The 17,511-nt window shown below is 48.0% G+C and overlaps 2 protein-coding genes across 2 annotated transcripts in view; both read right to left on the reverse strand.

Annotated features, from left to right (window-relative positions):
• Positions 1-1,596, reverse strand: part of Fcer1g (Fc fragment of IgE receptor Ig) — a 4,673-nt gene extending 3,077 nt beyond the window's left edge. Inside the window, exon 1 of the mRNA XM_031389259.1 lies at positions 1,183-1,596. Coding sequence (XP_031245119.1) covers positions 1,183-1,231 — 49 coding nt within the window. The 5' untranslated portion in view covers positions 1,232-1,596. The remainder of the gene's footprint in view (positions 1-1,182) is intronic.
• A 257-nt stretch (positions 1,597-1,853) lies between these two features.
• Ndufs2 (NADH:ubiquinone oxidoreductase core subunit S2) lies at positions 1,854-14,662 on the reverse strand. The gene is made up of 13 exons (XM_031389250.1): positions 14,402-14,662; positions 13,472-13,578; positions 8,125-8,315; positions 6,323-6,443; positions 5,775-5,962; positions 5,559-5,636; positions 5,334-5,419; positions 5,017-5,136; positions 4,081-4,210; positions 3,542-3,637; positions 3,296-3,379; positions 2,229-2,286; positions 1,854-2,083 (listed from the first exon to the last, which is right to left on the reverse strand). Exons 1-13 carry the CDS (start codon positions 14,494-14,496, stop codon positions 2,046-2,048), a joined length of 1,392 nt encoding a protein of 463 aa, XP_031245110.1. The 5' UTR covers positions 14,497-14,662; the 3' UTR covers positions 1,854-2,045.
• Between the last annotated feature and the right edge of the window lie 2,849 nt (positions 14,663-17,511).

The following is a 17,511-nucleotide window of genomic DNA, read 5'->3' on the forward strand; positions in this document are numbered from 1 at the left end:
GCATGAGTCTCTAAGACCGGGCACTTCACACTGCCTGTCCTCTTATCGGATTGACAAAATGGTGTATCCCTGCCCACTTTCACACAAGTCAACTAAGATTAGTAAAATTCTTTTTGCTCTACAACACTCGTACACAATATTGCATAAATCTCCCAAACTACCCTGTGAAAGATACATCGACTTCACCATTTTATGGATGATGAAACCCAGGCGCTCAGAAAAGCTGAGAAAACACTCAGGGCCAGAGTTAAGCAACAGACTTGGAACTCAAATCTAGGTTTCCTGCTCCCAAAGTCTGGGCTTTTCTCTGCGACCCTCCTTTCCAGTCATTTTCTGTTTCCCTAAAGTTTAACTCCCACCTCTGAAAAAAGCCAGCTGTCAATCAGCAGTGCTTTCCCAAACTCCTTGCTGGGAATGGTGGTACAGACCTAGAAACCCAGCATTTGGAAGGAGGCAGGAGGATCAGGAGACCAAGGTTACCCTCAGCTAAACATGGAGTTTCAAGGCTGCAGGAGTCGCCCCTCACCCTGATATCCTCCCAGGCTAGGCAGACCGCACAGTGAGCGAGGCTGAGAGGAGTTCATAGGCAGACCGCCCAGTGAGCGAGGCTGAGAGGAGTTCATAGGCAGACTAGAACCTCAGAGCTGCTCATTTCGCTGCTCTTGCTTTTCCTTGAGGCTGTTGATTAAGACATTAAGACCCAGTGCTCTATTGCCTACGTTATCAGTTCAAAGAATGGCATGGCTCTCACCATCCCCAGAAACGGTATTCATTTCTATTATGACTCCCCTGCCTTACTCCCAGGTGCAGACAGGCCCTAGCCTGTTATATAGAACAGGGTTTTGTATATAACTAACTACATATCAGCTCCCAACAGAGCAACCCATGGTATTGCTGATCAAGAAATGAAACTTTCCTAAAACTGTTCTCTGTGCTGTGCAGTCCGCACCCCTGACAAGCTCGCCCTTCATATAGGGTCTGAAGTCAGTATGGAAGGTAAGAAAGGGACAATAAGGAAAGAAATAATGGTAGTGCCTGGGTAGGGACCCAACAGGGCTAAGTTCGGAATCTGCCTCAGCCCTGTGCCCACTCGCCCAGGGCCAGCCTTCTCCTTCCATCCTCAATTCCTGCCTTAGATTCCCACTCCAGGCCATCTAACACTCACTGAAGCCTTCCACTTACCTGCTTGTTCCACCAAAAGGAGCAAGAACAAGATCACGGCTGGGATCATCCTGGGCACGCTGGGGGCTGCGGCGCTGGGAGCTGGTGATCGCAGGCTATGACAGAACTGCGCAGCTGTGCCCACGAACAGTTCCCTGACCACAGTTCCCTCCTTCCTGCCACGCCTTCCCCCACGCTTTGGCCCCTTCCCCTTCCTGTACTACAGACCAGGCAGCTCCCGGAAGGGCCAACTTGGGGAGCTGGAAGATCTGGCCTCTAAGCCTCAGCCCTTTCAGGGACCAACCTAATCCACAGAATGAGCAGGCTTCCATGCTTGGGAAAGGGTGTCTCTATCTGCCATATTTAACACCCCACCACCATCTGCCACTCAGATGCAGGTATGTCTGTATACAGAAAGCTGCCCCTCGAGACTCCCTTAAACCCCACCATAACCCTTACCTTCCTAACTGGAACTTTATATACCCAGTCTTCATTTGAGTTAGCAGTTTTATAGATACTCAGGGGGTCGGAACAGGAGGAACTGAGGGGAAAGAGGAAATGGGGAATGGAGAAGTGGAAAGAGCAAGACTCGAGAGGGGGGTGGAGATCAGCTGGGAAAACTAAGATCTAAGTCAGAGAAATACAAAGTGAAAGGCAGCAAGACACCAAGAAAGACACATCAGAAGCTGAGCTTAGGGGCCAAAAGGTGGCTAATTTAATATAACGTCTCCTTTTCTAGTATATGCACAGAAAGCCTGCACAGCTAAATGTGAGTACGTGCACACTTGTTTATACACGCAGAGGCACACAGCCTTGTTTCCCACCAGACACAGGCCTCGAAGATGCAGCTGACAGACAAAGCAGCTCAAAGGCTGTGCTTTCGCTCATCGGTCTATTTCTCCAAACACAATATCCTGGGTACCTAAAAGGTTAGAGAAGGAAACGTTACCACCAGAGGTCCAGAGTACATTATGATGTCCAAGAAACTGAGGCCCCGAGGCCAGGACACAAACAGAATCCCAAATCCCTTGTCTTAGACATCTTACTATATAATAAAGGTCTCATACCTATGATGGCTACGACATCCGCCAACATGTGTCCCTTAGACATCTTGTCCAAACCAGCCTGTAGAGAAGGGATGGCAACCGTGTTAACTAGTCTGCAGAGCAGAGCTCTTAAAAATCCCACCCAAAGGCCGGTGTGGGAGTATACGGTGTTAACCTCAGCACAGGGAAGGTGTTTAGGAGTTTGAAGCCAGCCTAATCTACATAGAGAATTCTGGGCCAGCCACTGTGTCTCTGTCTCAAAACAAAACAAAACAAAACAAAACAAAACAAACACCACCACAACAAAATCCTCCAATAAGCCAGGCACAGGAGCTCATGTCTGTTATTGCAGGACTTGAGAGTCTAAGGCAGGAGGATGACAGTAAATCCAAGGATAGCCCCCACACATAGTGAGGTCCAGGCTAATTTGGGTTATGTAGCAAAACTCTAGTCTTAATCAAACAAATGAAACAGAACAAAATTTCACCCAGGAGTTGGGTGTGGGGATATATAGCTGTAACCCTCATACTTGGAAAGCTAAGGCAGGAGATAATAAGTTTGACCCCAGCCTTTGCTACATAGGGAGTTCTAGACACGACAGGGCTGTATAGCCAAGTCCTATCTCAAAAAACCAAGGTGCTGGAGAAATGGTTTAGCAGCTAAGAACATGTATTGCTCTTGCAGAGGACCCAAAATTGGCTCCCTAAACCAACAACAGGCAGTTGGTTGCGACCTGTAACTCCAGCTCCAGGGGATCTGATGTCCCCTTCTGGCCTCTGTAGGCACCTGCACTCATGTGGCATACATATATACATATACACACAAGTAAGTTAAAAATAAATACTAGGCTGGGCAGTGGTGGTGCACGCCTTTAATCCTAGCACTTGGGAGGCAGAGGCAGGTGGATTTCTTAGTTTGAGGCCAGCCTGGTCTAGAGTGAGTTCCAGGACAGCCAGGGCTACACAGAGAAACCCTGTCTCAAAAAATCCAAAAAATTTTAAATAATGGCTGAAAAAAGAATAACAATACTCAACCAAGGTCAGTAAGTTATTAATGTGATGCAGTTAGAATAATTGGGATTGTCTTACCAGGTGGGCAAAACCGGGAGCCTTGATCTTACACCGATAAGGGCGGCTACTGCCATCAGACACCAAGTATACCCCAAACTCTCCCTGTCCAAGGAAGAAAGTTGGATGTCCCATTAGTAGGAAAAGCTCTCTGCTCTCAAACCCTGTCTGCTTCCCTTTACACCTCCGTCACTAGTGAGGAGTGCTCCGTTCGCTGTCTGCCTCCGGCCGCCCACTCCACAGAGGCTTCCTTCCCCGCCCCCTCACCTTAGGGGCTTCAATGGCGGTATATGTGGCTCCTGGAGGAACTTGGTAGCCCTCTGTATACAGTTTAAAGTGATGAATTAGTGACTCCATGGACGTCTGGAGGAAGGAAAACGGAGCATCAAGAAACCAGATCCAGCCAGGCGCTGGTGGTGGCACACGCCTTTAATACGAGCACGCGGGAGGCAGAGGCAGGCGGATTTCTGAGTCTGAAGCCAGCCTGGCTACAGAGTGAGTTCCAGGACAGCCAGAGCTACTCAGAGAAACCTTGTCTAAACAAAACAAAAAAACAGAAGGAAACCAGATCCAAGCTCTCCCCCCCACCCCCCCCACCCCCGCACTCCCCCTAGAGACAGAAATCTCTACTTTCAGAGAGACTAACAACCCACAGGGAGAGTGAAGATAGAATAAACATTGAACAATGTGGGAGGCTTAGTCTTAAAAAGTTAAACAGAAAGGGAGGATTTAATCCAAGACCTGTGCTCCATGGTTCCTGTCCCCTTGCAAAGACCCCACCATTCTTCCCTCTTCCTGAGGCTAACCTTCATCTCTGCTCGTTTAGGTGGGGACACTTTGGCATCATCAACCTTAATCTCCCCCGGAGGCATCTTGTTCAGACACTGTTCAATGATTCGCAGGGACTGGCGCATCTCCTCCACACGGCACAGGTACCTGAAATGATGAGACAGACCCAGAACAAGAGAAAGCAGACAGAGGAGTGAGCAGAAGTCTGAATGGAAGCCTTTGGGAGACCTGAAGCATGTTCAGTAAATGGTCCTCAGTTTCTCTTGGCGCAGTCTCTCTGCTTGGCAGGGCTGCCCATATAGACCCTGCATCGCCTTGATTCTACTGTTAAGTCCTTCTCCAAATCATCTCTCTCTCTCTCTCTCCTCTCTCCCTCCCTCCCTCCCTCTCTCTGTCTTTCTCTCTCTCTCTCTCTCTCTCTCTGTCTCTGTTTCTGTCTGTCTGTCTGTCTGTCTCTCTCTCCCTTTCTTTCTCACTCTCTCCCTCCCTTCTTCCCTCCCCCCCCCCAGAAGGTAGCCTGTACTTGCCCCTCCTTGCCCTTACTCAGAGTTTGGACTGCAGAGTAAGGGAGTTGGATGGAAAGATAAACAAAGAGAACGGCAGTAGCAAATCTTACTCGGGGTCAGTGAACAGGAAGGGCGCTGGGTCAGGAGGATTCCAGACTCAATCACTGACGGCTACTCCCTAACTTACGCTTCAGCTTTCTCAGCTACAAATGCAGTCCAAACTAGTTCTAAGATAGGATGGGGGCATATGGCGGAAAAAAGAAACTGCACTCTAATTTGGTACGTGTGGCGGTGAGGAGCATACTGGGGACTGAGAATGCTAAACACACACCCTACCAAGTTTAACACATTCCATGGCTCCTACAGATACTAGGAAACAGAGCAAAGAAACCAGCAAAGAGAAGTCAGGCACAAGAAGGAAGAGCTGAGCAATGATTCGAATCTTACCTATCGTAGCAGTCCCCTCGAGAACCAACAGGAACATCAAATTCGACCTGGTCGTAAACATCATAGGGCTGGGTCTTCCGCAAGTCCCACTGGATGCCTGAGCCGCGGAGCATCACCCCACTACAGGGTATAATGGGCATAGGACCGTCCTCCACAAGAAAGGACACACATGCTTCCCACCCCCCTCCCCACATTTGGCTATGGAACAGAAACTCTAGGCACAGAGAGTACAGTACCAAACACACCTGAAAACAAGACACTGGGCTGTAACTCTCCACAGCCTCTCCTACCCATGGAAAGCAGTTACATTCTCCTACCTGAATCCATAGTTAAGTGCGTCTTCTGCTGTTATCACCCCAATGTCGACTGTCCTATTTCGCCAGATTCTATTGTTGGTCAGCATCTATGGATGGAGAATCCAGTGTGCTAATACTCTCTCTGGCAGTCGCCAAAGCCTTGGAACTTATGTACCCCTGGGTACTAAAATCCCACGAGCCCTTTTGGGACATAAAGGTATTTTTCCCTGTCAATTTCTATCTTACCTCCTCCACCTCATCAATCCGAAGAGAGAAGTTCTTGGAAAATTCATAAATGTCATCCATAAGCCCAAGGGGTAGGTCCTAGAAGCCAAGTGGTGATTCTTGTTATAGCATCCCTTCTTAAAAGGATAGAGTTCCGTCAGCCCACACTGCCCTCCAGTGGTCACAGAGGAGAGCGGCCTGGGCAGGAAGTGTGGAGGCATAGTGCCGCTGGCTCACCTGGTGCACACCTCCTGGTCGGACATAAGCAGCATGCATTCGGGCTCCAGATACCCGCTCATAGAACTCGAACATCTTCTCTCTTTCTTCAAACATCCAGAAGAAAGGGGTCATGGCACCAATGTCCAGGGCATGTGTGGTGACAGCCATGATATGGTTTAAAATCCGTGTGATCTCTCCAAAGAGCACTGTAAGATGTGAGACAGGGAGTGATAGAAGGGGCTGGGAAGACAGCTCAGCGAAGAAAGGCGCTTGCTAACAAGTCTGACTTCCCAGAAGTTGTCCTCTAACCTCTCCACACATGCCTTGATATATATATATACTGTTTCACAATCATGCACATACACAGTAAATAAACAAATATATATTATCATGGTTTTTTCTTTTTTCTTTTTTTCTTTTTTAAAGAAAGAAGTATGTGGGAGGCAAGGACTCATCCCACAGGTCAGTCTGGGTGGAAGCTGCAATCCAAATATCAAAGTTGAGTTCAGTGCACTTAAGATGCCTGTGCTCAACAGTGGACAGCAGAAATAAGGAGCAGGACATACCTCGGATCCACTGTGCCCGGGGAGGAGGCTGGATGTTTAGCAACTTCTCCACTGCTATCGAATAGGCCTGTTCATTACACATCATGGACACATAGTCCAACCGGTCAAAGTATGGAAGGGCCTGGGGAAATAGGGAATCAAGTCACCTCTAACAGACCTAGGAGTCCACTGTCTGCTGCTGGAAACCTTCCTCTCGACAGGCACCGGAAGTTGGTGCTTACCTTTGGAGTCTCAGGCTCCCCAGCCAAGCAGGACGAAAGCACCCCAAAACTACTACCACGCTGATTTAAAACCAGTATAAAGTGTTTAAAAACTGCCTATCTAAAATGACTGGAGATTTATCATTACTTTGATTTGTCATGTTTGACACTTTCCACGGTAAAAATACTCTTGCCATGGCCAAATTTTAAGTTATCAAAATATAACTAAACACACTCTTGAAACACATGGCTCAAAATTATACACTATCTTCAAGATACAGATCAACTGTCTCTGTGGGTTTGAGGCCGGCCTGGTCTATATAGTGGATTCCAGGATAGCCAGAGCTACATAGTAAAACCTTGTCTCAAAACAAAATGCCAAAACTACACACATACAGAGAAGGAGAGAGGGAGAGAGAGAGAGATAGACAGAGAGAGAGAGAGCCATGTATAATCTCATTTCTAATAATAATTTCAGCAACTAAGTCATAACATTTCCTAGAAATTGAATACTCAGGCCCTTCCAAGCCAATGAAACCTTTCAGCACTGAAAGCTTTGTCAGTGCCTCATACTTCTTCCTCCTAGTCTCTTAAAACTGAGATTTTGAGCTGGGCAATGGTGGCGCACGCCTTTAATTCCAGCACTTGGGAGGCAGAGGCAGGCGGAGTTCGAGGCCAGCCTGGTCTACAGAGTGAGTTCCAGGACAGCCAGGGCTATACAGAGAAACCTGTCTCGAAAAACCAAACCAAACCAAACCAAAAAACCCTGAGATTTTGAAGAAGAAAAGGAATCAGTTTTACAGTAACTTTCGCCCAGAATGTCAAGAAAGATAAGTCCCAGCTGCCTACTAGGTCAGTTCCAGCTTCCAGGAAGAAGGCGGAGTTAAAACCCTCAAGAGGACAGCCTGTTCTGGTCCTGGTCATTTCTGACGCAAGCTGATGCTACAAGAGTTAACCCATGAAAGCTGGGACTTGAAGCCACCACTGCTTAGGTTCCCTGGAGGAAGTCACAGAGTTGAGTCTAAGCCCTTATTCCAGGGCTTTCTTCACAACACTAAGAAAAAAAAAAAACAAACCCCGGCCAGCAAACAAAAACCTTTGGAATCTATTCCAGATTCAACTCCTTCAAACCTGACCTTCAACTATTTAGGTCACACAGTTCTACGACGGCAAACTTTGTCACAAACCTCTTCCGGCCACTCTGACTCACTAAGCATTTTGAAAACAAATTCAGGAGAGTGGGAAGACATAAGAATCAGCTGTTAATCCCAAAGAGCTGATGTCTCGTTCCCTCTCTTCTGCCCTCAGGGACACTAGCTTTGACGCGCTCGTAGGAGAGCAGGGAAACTGAGGCACTGGAGCAATGATAAAAAGCCAAAACTCAGACAGAGAGAAGCTGGGAGAGACCCCAGCTGTAAGGTGAGGATGCTGAAAGAACCCATCCGGTCACATCCTTCAACACCTTCTCCACGCTCCCATCCAGCACGAACCTCGAAGCGCTAACCCTCACCACCCTCCTGCCCTGAAGCTTTGGGGCAGCCAAACCAGCAGGTGTCAAGCTCTACCCAGCCGCCATCGGTAGGCCCCTGTTCACCTCCACACCTGCAGATAGGTCTTGTACTCGATGAGCTTCTCCGTGCCTCGGTGCAGGAGCCCGATGTGAGGGTCACATTTCCGCACCATCTCTCCACTCAATTCCATCACCAGTCTCAGGACTCCGTGGGCTGCTGGGTGCTGGGGCCCAAAGTTCAGGGTCATGTTGGTCACCACTTTTTCCTTCAAAATGTCCACATCTGAGAAGTGGGAAGTGAGTCAGAGCCAAATGATAATTTCCTTGGGGATCCCCCAGGGACACCTCTCCTATACATCCTCTGGACCACCATCCCGTACCTTGTCAGCACCCTCATTCCAATAACTAGGAAAATGGTAACAAGTGGGAAAACGAAAGGAAGTTCTGAGTTTTCCAATGAAAGGGATCACAAAGTTTATTTTATAGGCCCCAGGGCAGTGGTTCTCAACCTGTGGGCCAAGACCCGCCCACACCCCTATCCCCCCCACCAAGCAATGCTTTCATAGTCACACAGATCATCAGAAAACACAAGATATTTACATTACAATGTTAAAAGTAACAAAATTATAGTTATGAAGTAGTAACAAAAATAATTTGATAGCTGGGGTCACCACAACATGAGGAGCTGTATTAAGGAGTTGCAGCGTTAGGCAGGCTGAGAGGCACTGCCACAGAACATCCTTCACTTTGTTGTTGTGCTGAGGCTCAGACCTATAGCACTGCATGTCCTGGGCATGAGCTCCACCACTGAGCCACACCCCACTTCCTCCTCTCACACAGGACCTCATGAGGTTACCCAGGATGGCCTTGAACTCATTCTGTAGCCTACACTAGTTACCACTGTGCCTCAGCCTCCTGAAGAACTGGGCTTACAGGCCTGCATTACCTAGATCTTATTCAAGAGATCTTAACCACTGAACCTTGCCTCCGTATCTGTAAGTATCACAGTATATCTAAATGTATCTGATAAACGGACAATCATTGAGAAAGACATACTTAAGCTCAGCATGGTAGTTGCATGCCTTTAATGTCAGCACAAAGGGCAGAGGCAGGTAGATCTGTGAGTTCCAAAACAGCCAGGACTACATGTTTCTGGGGTCGGGGGTTGGGGTCAGGGAACATTACTACTAAATGACAGGACTGTTCACTGTTTTTTGGGTTTTTTTGTTTGTTTGTTTGTTTTTGTGTTTTTTTGAGACAAGGTTTCTCTGTGTAGCCTTGGCTGTCCTGGAACTCACAAGCTGGCCTCGAACTCAGAAATCCACCTGCCTGTGCCTCCCAAGTGCTGGGATTAAAGGTGTGCGCCACCACTGCCCGGCTCTGTTCACTGTTTTTGAGGCTGGGTCTCATGCAGCTCAGGCCACCACAGACTCGATACCGCTATGCAGCTGAAGGCAGTAACCCTCTGTCTGATCTTCTTGCCCCTACTTTTTGAGTGCTGAGAAGTCCAGTTTATGCCATGCTGGGTGTCAAACCCAGGACCTTGTGACTGCTAAACAGGCACTCTATCCACTGGGCTACATCCCCAGCCCAAAAGGCAGGGTTGTTTCTGTTTGTTCTATTTTTGGCTACAAGGTCTCTCTACAGAGTTCTGGCTGTTCTAGAACTCACTGTGTATACCAACCTGGCCTCAGACTCAGAGATCCACCTGCCTCTGACTCCCAGGTGCTGGGATTAAAGGCACATGAGATCATGCAGTTTTTTACCCTCAAGAGACCTACACTTCTGAGCCAGGCATGGTTGATCATCTTAGTACTCTGGAGGTGGAGGCAAGCAGATGCTTGGTCTACATGGTGAGCAAGGCTCCAAACCAGCCAATGCTACATGGTGAGAGCCTATCTCAATAAAATAAATAAATAAATAAATAAACAAACAAACAAAAATTATACTTTTTAAAAAAAGATTATTTATTTTATGTATGTGAGTACACTGTAGCTGTCTTCAGACACACCAGAAGATCTCATAAGATGGCTGTGAGCCACCATGTGGTTGCTGGGAATTGAACTCAAGACCTCTAGAAGAGCAGTCAGTACTCTTAAACGCTGAGCCATCTACCAGCCCCAAATTTATACTTTAACTTGTAAACAATTACATGTGAAAACTAGAAACAGATGAAATTTGTCTGTTACCAGGCAGGGTTTTGGGTCAGGCATGATGATGCTCACCTTTGATCACAGCAGTTGGGGTAGGGGGTGGAGGCAAGTGATATAAACCCTCTTGAAATGCACAAGATCTAACACAAGACAGATCTAAACAAGAGTGATGATGATTGCCGGGTATAGAGGCACACACCTTTGATCCCAGCACTTGAGAGGCCAATGCAAGCTGATCTCTGTGAGTTCGAGGCTAACCTGGTCTATACAGTGAGTTTCAGGACATCCAGGACGAAAGCGCGAGACTGTATCTCAAAAAGGGGTGGGGAGGGCAATAGAAAAAAGCAGACGTAAAGAGTGAGGACAATGGGATTTGAAAAGGAAGGGCTGGGGAAACGGCTGGGCAGCTGAGTGCACTTGCTGTTCATGTAGGGGAGCCAGGGTTAGTTCCCAGCACTCCTACACAAGTGCTTCACAACCACCTACAAACCCAGTTCTAAGGGATGTGATGCCCTCTTCTGTTTTCTGTAGGCAACTGTACACACACAACAGACCTTATAAAAGAGCCTGGTTTGAGCTGCAGAAATGGCTCAGTGGTTAAGGGCACTGACTGCCCTTCCAGAGGTCCTGAGTTCAATTCCCAGCACCCACATGGTAGCTTACAACCTGGTGTGCAGATAAGTCTCTTTTTAAAAGCTGCCTGGTACACATACGAACAAGCAAAGTCTCATACATATACATAAAAATTAAAGTAACCTAAAAAAAAAAAAAATTAAAAGGGAGGGCTAGAAAGGTGTCTCAGTTGGTAAGAGCACTTATTGCTCATGCAGGAGATTCACATTCAGTTCCCAGCACCCACATGATGACTCATGTTGGGATAATTTCTTTCTTTCTTTCTTTTTTTTTTTTTTGGTTTTTCAAGACAGGGTTTCTCTGTGTAGCCCTGGCTGTCCTGGAACTCACTCTGTAGACCAGGCTGGCCTCGAACTCAGAAATCCACCTGCCTGTGCCTCCCAAGTGCTGGGATTAAAGGCATGTGCCACCACTGCCCAGTGGGATAATTTCTTGTGCTCTGGGTGATCGTTGTATTTCTGCACCCAGAAGAGATGTGAGCATAAGCCAACTTTGGTATTGTCATTTTTATGAAGCATTACCTATTGCAGTGTTTCTCCATCACCTTCTGACTGGTTTGATAAAGAGCTGAACAGCCTGTAGCAAAGCAGGAGAGTAGGGGGAAGTTCCCAGCAGATGGGAACTCTGGGAAAGAGCCAGAAATAGACCTGCCTGCCAGAGGAAGGAACAGGTGCCAGGCCGTAGTGAGAGGAAACTAACGGCTCACGTAGCAGAACTTAGGTTAGAATAAATGGGTTAATTAGATTATATGAGCTAAGGCCTGAGCTATACTAAGTAATAATTGTCTCTGTGTCGTTACTGGGCGGCTGGCGGGCCGAGACGATCCTGTGATGGCCTCATAACTGTTCATGACTTTGTAGTTCCGGAGGATCTGATGCCCTCTTCTGAACTCCATGGGCACCAGGCACACATGTGGTACATATCACACATGCAGGCAAAACACTCTGACACAGACAGATCCATCTAAAGAGAATTGTTTTTAATTAAAAAGAGAGAAATGATGGAAAAATCTACATAGTTGGTGACTTATTGGACAGATATGGAGGACAAGAGACAGGGGAAAAAAACCAAGATGACCAAATGGTTTCCATATTAAAGACCATCTGGGTACCACTGATCAAAACCAAAGGATCAAGAGGGAAAGTAATGCCAGCATATGGGAGGCTCGGGAAGTTCTTGATCCTGAATGAGGCAAGACCCTGTTTCCCCCCACACCTCCCCCACCGTGTGTGTGTGTGTGTGTGTGTGTGTGTGTGTGTGTGTGTGTGCGCGCGCGTGACACACGTCTGGTGCCCTTGGAGGGCAGAAGAGAGCACCAGATCTCCTGGACCTGGACTTATATAGATGGTTGTGGGCTGCCATGTGGGTGCTGGAAACTGAACTCCAGTTTTCTCAGAGACCACGTGCTTTTAACCATTGAGATGGACCTCTGTCACGAGACCCTGTTTCATGAGAAACAAAAGAGCTAAGTTGTAGTAACAATTTTGGAATCTGGGATTCTTTAAAAAAGAAAAACAACAGCACAGAAATATTATAAGAATGTGCTTTCATTTTAATCCCAGGTGTGGGAATGTGGGGCTGCTTCAGACTCTCTGCAGCAGCTGACTATGATCTGCCTCTAGCAGAGGCGCGGTTTTCCCAGCTGCAAATAGCTTCTGTGGGATACTTGGAATTCTGCAAACTTCTCAGGGATATATAAACACCCCAAGAGGCGGGGTGGTAGTCGATGGGGACTCGGGAGTGGGGGTGGGGGTTCTTTGCAGTTTTTTTTTTTTTTTTAGCTATGCTCAAAGAAGAAACAAAAGGAAAGAAATTAGATTTAGGGGTCTCTCTCTCCTATCTAGTGATAGGGGGTGAGGTGGGGGGGTAGAGAGTAGGAAAAAGACAACCCACAAAACAGCAAAGACCTGCTATACTAATTGGTTGGTTTTGCATCATTATTGTAGTTTTGTTTTAAAATTAAGGCACCTCTCTGGATCGTCTATTTTAAAGACTTAATTTTTTTTTTATTTTGTGTATAAGTGCTTTGCCTAGATGTATGTTTACCACCTATATGCAGCCACTGGAAAAGGGCACTGGATCTCCTGGAACTGGAGTTATAGGTGGTTGTAAGCTACCTGATATGGATGCTGGGAATTGAACCTGGGTCCTCTGCATGAGCAGAGAGTGCTCTTAACTCAAAGGCATTTCTCCAGCCCCCAAATATCTAGTCTTGATGGGGGTAAAGATGCTTATATTTAAGTAGGTTTCATTCAAAAGCTATTAGGAAAATCATATTGTCCACAGAGAGACGGAAGGGTATGGAAATCTGGAAAAAGTTGACACTAATTAATTCAATAACAGCAAGGACCTTTCGGTACTAATTGGGGATGACCATCATCCCTTCCTTTCTCTGATCAATCTCTGAGATATTATCCCATTTTGCCCTTGACAGGTAGCTCAATAGCCAGGCGGTTGGAGGTGCAGGCCTTAAATCTCAGCACTCATGAGGCAGAGGTAGGTAGGATCTCTGAGTGTGAGACCAGTCTGGTCTACATAGTGAGTCCCAGGACAGCCAAGGCTACACAGAGAAAGGCTGAACTGAAAAACAAACAAACAAAAAAATCAGCGCAAAGAGTTGTGAGAACTTGAGACTGCGGCTGTTAGCACTCACCATTCCAAGGAGGAGGTTTCCAGTGCGCTGTCTCCTTGGAGGGATACATGACAGGTCCTGAAAACTGCTCTGCCCATTCTATATCTGGCTGCCATTGCCGAGCACCTCTGAGGAAGAAAAATAGATCCTATACAAGGGGCACAAACAGTATGCAAGGTTCCTCTGTCCCTAGTCACGTCTCAAAAGATGTTTTTGAGATTGTAGTGTAATCACAGTATCTCTCCCTTCCCTTCCCCGCTTCCAGCCCTCCCATATACCCCTCCCCACTCTCTTTCAAATTCATGGCTTTTTTCACTAGTTGTTAATTCGGGCACACATATATTTGTGTGTGTGTATATATATATATTCCTAAATATCCTAGTCACTCTTATGTGAGCCCAAGGAAGGTTGGCCTGAATTGCAGAGCTGTATTCTTCAATGCCAAGTCACTGACACATATGTTTGGATATACAAGGCTGGGCTCGAAGCTCCTCCCTGAATATGAATGTTGAGAACATCATTTATTCATGGTAAACCTAAGCTTATTAAGAGATGGGGGCTAGGGAAGGAGGGAGAAGAGAGGGAAGGAGCAACCTCGCAAATGCGAGCGAAAGAGGGAAGGGGGAACTTGAGAACGAGGGCTCAGAGAAGAGGGGGTCTCCTTCAAATATGGGAGGTGCTCTCTAATCATTCATTTGAAGGGTAGGATATTTCACCCCACATAGTTCGCTTCTAACAAAAAAAAAAAAAAATTCATCTCACTTATTTCATTCCCATTCTCTGCCTCAGGAGGCTGACTGCCTCTAGGAACCTAAGAAATCTGGTCTGCGTAAGGAGGGTTACAGGCCTGGGTCATGCTTTCCTCAGGGGTCACAGAGCCCTTGAAATGTCCTCAGACTGGAGAAATTCCAGTTTTGAAGAGGACGCATGTAGGAACCGCCGCCTCCTCACCTGCTGGGCTGACTCGATAAGCGGATCCCAGACCCGGGCCGCAGCACCTGGGCTCCGACACCGCGGAGGCAGCACACAGCCCTCAGGGCCGCCATCTTTACCGGGCTGCAGACCGCAGGAAGGAGAACCGGGCGGAAGTAGCTCCCGCGCGCCTCCTTGTGGGCTTCCCTTCTATTGGCACAATGGAGTCACCATCTTGGAAGCTGGCAAGGAGGTTACTTGCGAACGGAACAACATCCGGATTCCGCTTCTCAGCTTCACTTGCGCTTAAATAACAAGGACTACTGTCATCTTTAGTAAGGGCATCCCTCCCACGGCTTCTCTAGGCGTAAGAGAAATTGACTGCTCTCTCCTGAAGCAACTTCGCGCTGAATCCAGCACTTCCCACTAAATCCATTCTCTGCACTGGAATTGACCTTAGCAACTGCCCTCCCACTAGGTCCCCTAATCAATCTCTGTATGGACGTCCCTTGACTATTCCTTTCCATCTTGGTCATTTTCCTGCTTTCCGACTGAAGCCCCAAGTTTTGATGACTATCTCTTTACTACGAAATCCAAAAGTGTAAATTTCCAGATGTCCGGAATCGGGCTTGTGGAAAGGGACTTGTGTAAAGTATAGTTGGGCAAGTCGAGTCTGAGAGCTCGCCAAAACAAAAGGGAATACACAGCCAAGGCCAGAAGCTTTGGTGGAGCAAGGATGCAATTGGTCCAAGGATATGGAGACACCATTTTACAAACTGGGATCTCTGACAGTGACTCTTAAATCCCTGTAATTCCTAAATCACAGACTCAGGAAGCACCCTTAGCAATACCTGTTCTGTTACCCCACCTCCATTCAGGAGAGTTTTGACTGCCACAGTCTTCCTCAGACGTATCTAACAACATAGAAATGGAATAATTCCAGGACTCTGAGCCTAATTTTGTATGGACAAAGAGTTTTCCTGCTCTAGAGACTGATTTTTGTCTCTTTTTGTCTCCAAGCCCAGCTCCAGCTGGGCCACCCACTCCTTGAGGTTCTATAATTTTCTCATTGGAAAGAGACCTCCTCCACATCTCCCCCAGGCAGGGTCCCTGGGACATAGCCCACCAGCGGTGCAGCTGGGTGGAGCAGACAGACCAGGGGAGTGGCACTGAGCATTCTTAGCTACAGAGGAAAAGGAAAAAGCCAGATTTCTAGGCTGAAAATTGACCTAATGGGAACCATACCAAAGGGTGGGGCCAGAGATCCATCGGCTGTGGGAACTGACCAAGAGCTGGTGTAGACAAGGTGATCCCCCCGAAAGTCAGGGCAGAGGCTTGGTCCCCTTACCCTCTATAGCCCCCTCTCCTTTTCTGGGCCTTTCCTCCTGCAACATAGTTTAAACATAAAATGTGGTGATGGTAGGAGGGGGATTACTCATTTTTGTGTTCATCCATCCTATGTGAACTCAAGTCAGACTCCAGCTTGCTTAGCCCTGGGGGTAGTTTGAGCAGAAACTGGGGTGAGGGCTCTTGGGGGGCTTCCTGGGACACTGTATCTTTTGTGCCTTCTCCTTCTGCCAGCACCCCCGCCTCACGCGCTGTAGCTGCTGCTCTGTGGCCCTTTGTCTTCTGCTGCTTAGTCACACTCTTTGTTCTCAGCTCAGAAGTGGGGGGGGGGGGGGGGGGGGATGGAAAGGGGCAATAAGAGTCTCCTGGTGACAGCTCCTCTTGCCCCTGTCCCTTCTAGTCCCTCATCCCTTGTGTGATTGACTCCTCCTGCCTCGGCCCCTCTGCTCAGGACCAGGGAGGGTCAGGGCATGTGATGGGTCAAGAGGTGAGAGTGGAAGCCATCACAGGGTGGGTAATTCAGGAAGTGATGGGCACCAGGACAGGTATTAGTGACCGAAGCAGGAAGGGAGGGGGGAGAGGAAGCATTTCTGATGACTATGATGTGGGGGGACAGGAGGTGACCAGGCAGAGAATGAATAAGGGGACGGGGCAGGAGAGGTGCTGCTTCTCTGGGAAAGGGAAGGGACTGCTGAGTGTACTCGCCTTCCTGGGGATTTCCTGGGGAAACAAGTGGCCACCGGGTGGAGTGAGCAGAAATTGCCCCACTCCTGAAGGCTTTGCTTCCTTTGCCTTGAGAGTGTGCACTTTGGTTTCTTGGTCCCCTTCAACTCGGAAGCAGAGAAGTCATTGGTTCCCTCCTCTAACACCTTCACACATGCACACACTGGTCACTATCCCCATCCCAGGACCTCTCTCTCTTTCTCTCTCTCTCTCTCTTTCTCTCTCTCTCTCCTTTCCCCATGGGGAATGAGGAGTCAAAGATTACTAGATTTTCCAGGAACTATTGGATTTGAAAGGAGAGGGGTCTAAGGAGTAGCAGAGATTAATTCTGGGTTTTTGAGAGAGAGGGAGATTGAGAGAGACAGAGAGAGAGAGAGAGAGAGAGAGAGAGAGAGAGAGAGAGAGAGCAGGTCTTGTCTAGGTGAGGGTCTGACTGACTTGAGGTAGTGGGGGTATGCTGGGGTAGTTGGGCGTGGATAGAAACAGGGCCAAGAGCCTGGGGGAATCTACTGGGAGCTGAGCCAGGGAAATGGGCATTTAGGAAGTTGGGGAGGAGGAGGAGGAGGCCTAGGGTGGAATGGTTGTTCTAGGCTTTGGATAGGCTGGGGTAACTGGGTGTGGGGGGAGGTCAAAGAGGGAGGAAGGGAGAGAAGGAGAATGAATGAGAACAGATCTACTCTGGATCTTCCTCCTAGCAAAAGGAAAGGAGTATGCTCCTCCTTTGTCGCGTCTTTCTTTTTTCCATTCTAACAGAGTTGCCACTGCTCTCTCCTTGCCTTCCTGTCTGGGCCACCTCTCCTTCCCAGAGGCTCGGTCCCATCCTTTCTCCTCTCTGAATGCTTTCTTACCTGTTCCCCACTTCCTTTTAAACTCAGACAGTTTGGCTCTAACAGATTAGCCTCCGGGTAGAGGGTAGCATAAATGGCACTCAAGGAAGCGAGGAAGCATAGGCTAGACCAGGCTGGAGAGGAGGGATGTGGTGAATTCTCCCAGGAGAGAATCTCATCTGTGACTGCTGTGACTGCTGTCTAGACCCTTTCCCCCAGTTCCTACCTCCCCTGGGGCTCTGTCCCACCAAA

The sequence above is a fragment of the Mastomys coucha genome, unplaced genomic scaffold (assembly GCF_008632895.1).
Source record: "Mastomys coucha isolate ucsf_1 unplaced genomic scaffold, UCSF_Mcou_1 pScaffold1, whole genome shotgun sequence".
Classification (NCBI taxonomy): domain Eukaryota; kingdom Metazoa; phylum Chordata; class Mammalia; order Rodentia; family Muridae; genus Mastomys; species Mastomys coucha.